Source organism: Mus caroli, chromosome 8, assembly GCF_900094665.2.
Source record: "Mus caroli chromosome 8, CAROLI_EIJ_v1.1, whole genome shotgun sequence".
Classification (NCBI taxonomy): Eukaryota; Metazoa; Chordata; class Mammalia; order Rodentia; family Muridae; genus Mus; species Mus caroli.
Window position 1 is genome coordinate 75,516,578 of NC_034577.1, and position 2,080 is coordinate 75,518,657.

Below are 2,080 nucleotides of genomic sequence, written 5' to 3' on the forward strand. Positions count from 1 at the left end.
AAATAAATCTTTAAAAAAAAAAAAAAAAAAAAAAAAACAATATAGACCCAGCTGGGCAGTGGTGGCACATGCCTTTAATCCCAGTACTTGGGAGGCAGAGGCAGGCAGATTTCTGAGTTCGAGCCCAGCCTGGTCTACAGAGTGAGTACCAGGACAGCCAGGGCTATATAGAGAAACCCTGTCTCGAAAAACAAGACAAAAACAAACAAAAAAACCAATTCAGACCCACCAAGCAAATTTTTTGATAAGGTCCTACTGCAGTCTCCCCAATCTGCCTCCCCCACTGGCTTCTTCTCTGCTGGCTGGGAGCTGGGCCTTGAGGCCCATGGCAGTTACCTTCCTGGGGCTCTGGAATCCCTAGGTCCTGGTCTGATGCTTCTGCTAGAATTCTGATGAATCCTTGCCCTATCTCTGTGTCCTATGTCCCATGCCCCTGCACTCCTCCACCCCCATTTGTGTGTGTGGAGGTCAGGACAACCTGAAGTCAAAGTTGGGTCTTCAGGGTTAGAGGCAGACTGAGTCATCCTGCTAGCACCCCAAACTTATTTTTTATGGTACAGACAGAGAAGCAAACTCTTGGTCTCATAAACGCTATACACTAACTACAAACTTCCAAGAGTTAGATACAATGATTTCTAACCACCCTACAGCACAGACCCATACCCAGTCACACTTCTCACCCTTCACCCCCCTAAACTGAAGGAATTATGACTGCTAGAAGTCACCTTCTCTGGAAGCCTCTCTGGGACCCCTCATCTGAACCAAGTGTTCCCTTATTCTCAGCACTGTCTTAACAGCCCTACCTTCTTCACTGCAGACCGCCCACCCAGTGGCAAACAGACATGAAATATCACTTGGCAGATGAATAAATGATTTCCAGGTTCAGAAAGGATTACAAGCTTCCCTTTGTAAGTTTCACAACTCCTGACCCGACCCCCCAGGTAGAATCAGAGATCACCACATACCCCACAATATCTCTACTACCCTGTGCAATAAAGGAAATAAATATACCCTGCTTCATGCTCTCAGCTATACACTGTGGATTCCTTCGTTTCTAAGATACTGGTATCAAACACATTTAAACACCCCCCAAAAACTGAAAGTCTTCTCCACCCAACCCCTAAACCACCTGCATAGACACCTGCTGCTGCTTCTCCTCCAAGGCGGTGGTGGCCAGCATCCTGTGTCTTTGCCTTGTCAGGCCGGGTCAGCTTTTTGCCTGCAGAATTCCGGGTGGTGTAGCAGTAGACAGAAGTGTAGCCCTGGCTGGTGAGTGGGCAAAAGCGTCGAGTGTGGGCGTGCTCCTGAGTGGCCCCACACTGGGGACACACATAATCCCGCAAAATGGGACATAGCACCCGCCCTGCCTCATCCTTCAGGACATGGGACTGATAGATGGCACGGGACTCGCCATTGTGTTTGCAGAATGAACATAAGCGTTCAGGAGCTGCAGAGGATTCCTTGCTGGCTTGCTGGCTTTCTGAACTTGGCTTGGGCTCTGGTTTGGGATCCAGCCTGACATCAAGCTCCTCTTCCTTATGCAGAGCCCCCACCAGTCTTGCCAGACCTAGGTAATCTGTCCAAAGATTGAAAGTCCCCATGGCTGGGCAGAGGAGCAGAGAAGAAACCCAACCTGGCTCCAAGTTCCTTACTGCCCTGAAGCTCGCTCAGGCTTCTTTGGCTACTTTCCTTTTACTTTGAGGGGGTGTAAAAGGGTGGAGCAGGCAGGCTGGGGGGGTCCCTCATTGTCACTGGGGGGCTTCCTATACACCTGCCCAGGGGGTATATGGTGTTTGTGTGGGCTGAAGGTAGCCAGATGCAGACTGGAGCTATTGAACGCCCTAGGCTTCCCCTGGGTCTCCTCCTCCTTCCTGTGGGAGGTTAACCCCTGTGAGGAGTAGCTGGATGGGTAAGAATTCTGCCCCAGGGTTTAACACTAACCGAAGATTTACTAATTTTTTTTCTTCTCTCTCCCCTAAGGCAGGGGGTGGGAGGTGGGGGTGTCATGTGGCCTTGAGTTTCTTTCTTTTCTTTTCTTTTCTTTTTTTGTATTTTTGGTTTTTTTTTTTTTTTTTTTTTT

At 49.1% G+C, this 2,080-nt stretch overlaps 1 protein-coding gene across 3 annotated transcripts in view; it reads right to left on the minus strand.

Moving 5' to 3' along the window:
- The window catches only part of Nanos3 (nanos C2HC-type zinc finger 3), a 3,643-nt gene extending 2,027 nt beyond the window's left edge, over positions 1 to 1,616 (minus strand). The window contains exon 1 of one of the 3 annotated variants that reach the window (XR_002378608.1): positions 230 to 313. Coding sequence is in view for 2 of the 3 variants with exons in the window: in XM_021171002.1 (XP_021026661.1) it covers positions 1,130 to 1,601 (472 nt within the window). In the remaining variant the exon portion in view is untranslated. Of the gene's footprint in view, positions 1 to 229; positions 314 to 1,129 lie in introns of those variants that run through there. The other 2 variants (XM_021171002.1, XM_021171003.2) reach the window with 2 other exon arrangements.
- Between the last annotated feature and the right edge of the window lie 464 nt (positions 1,617 to 2,080).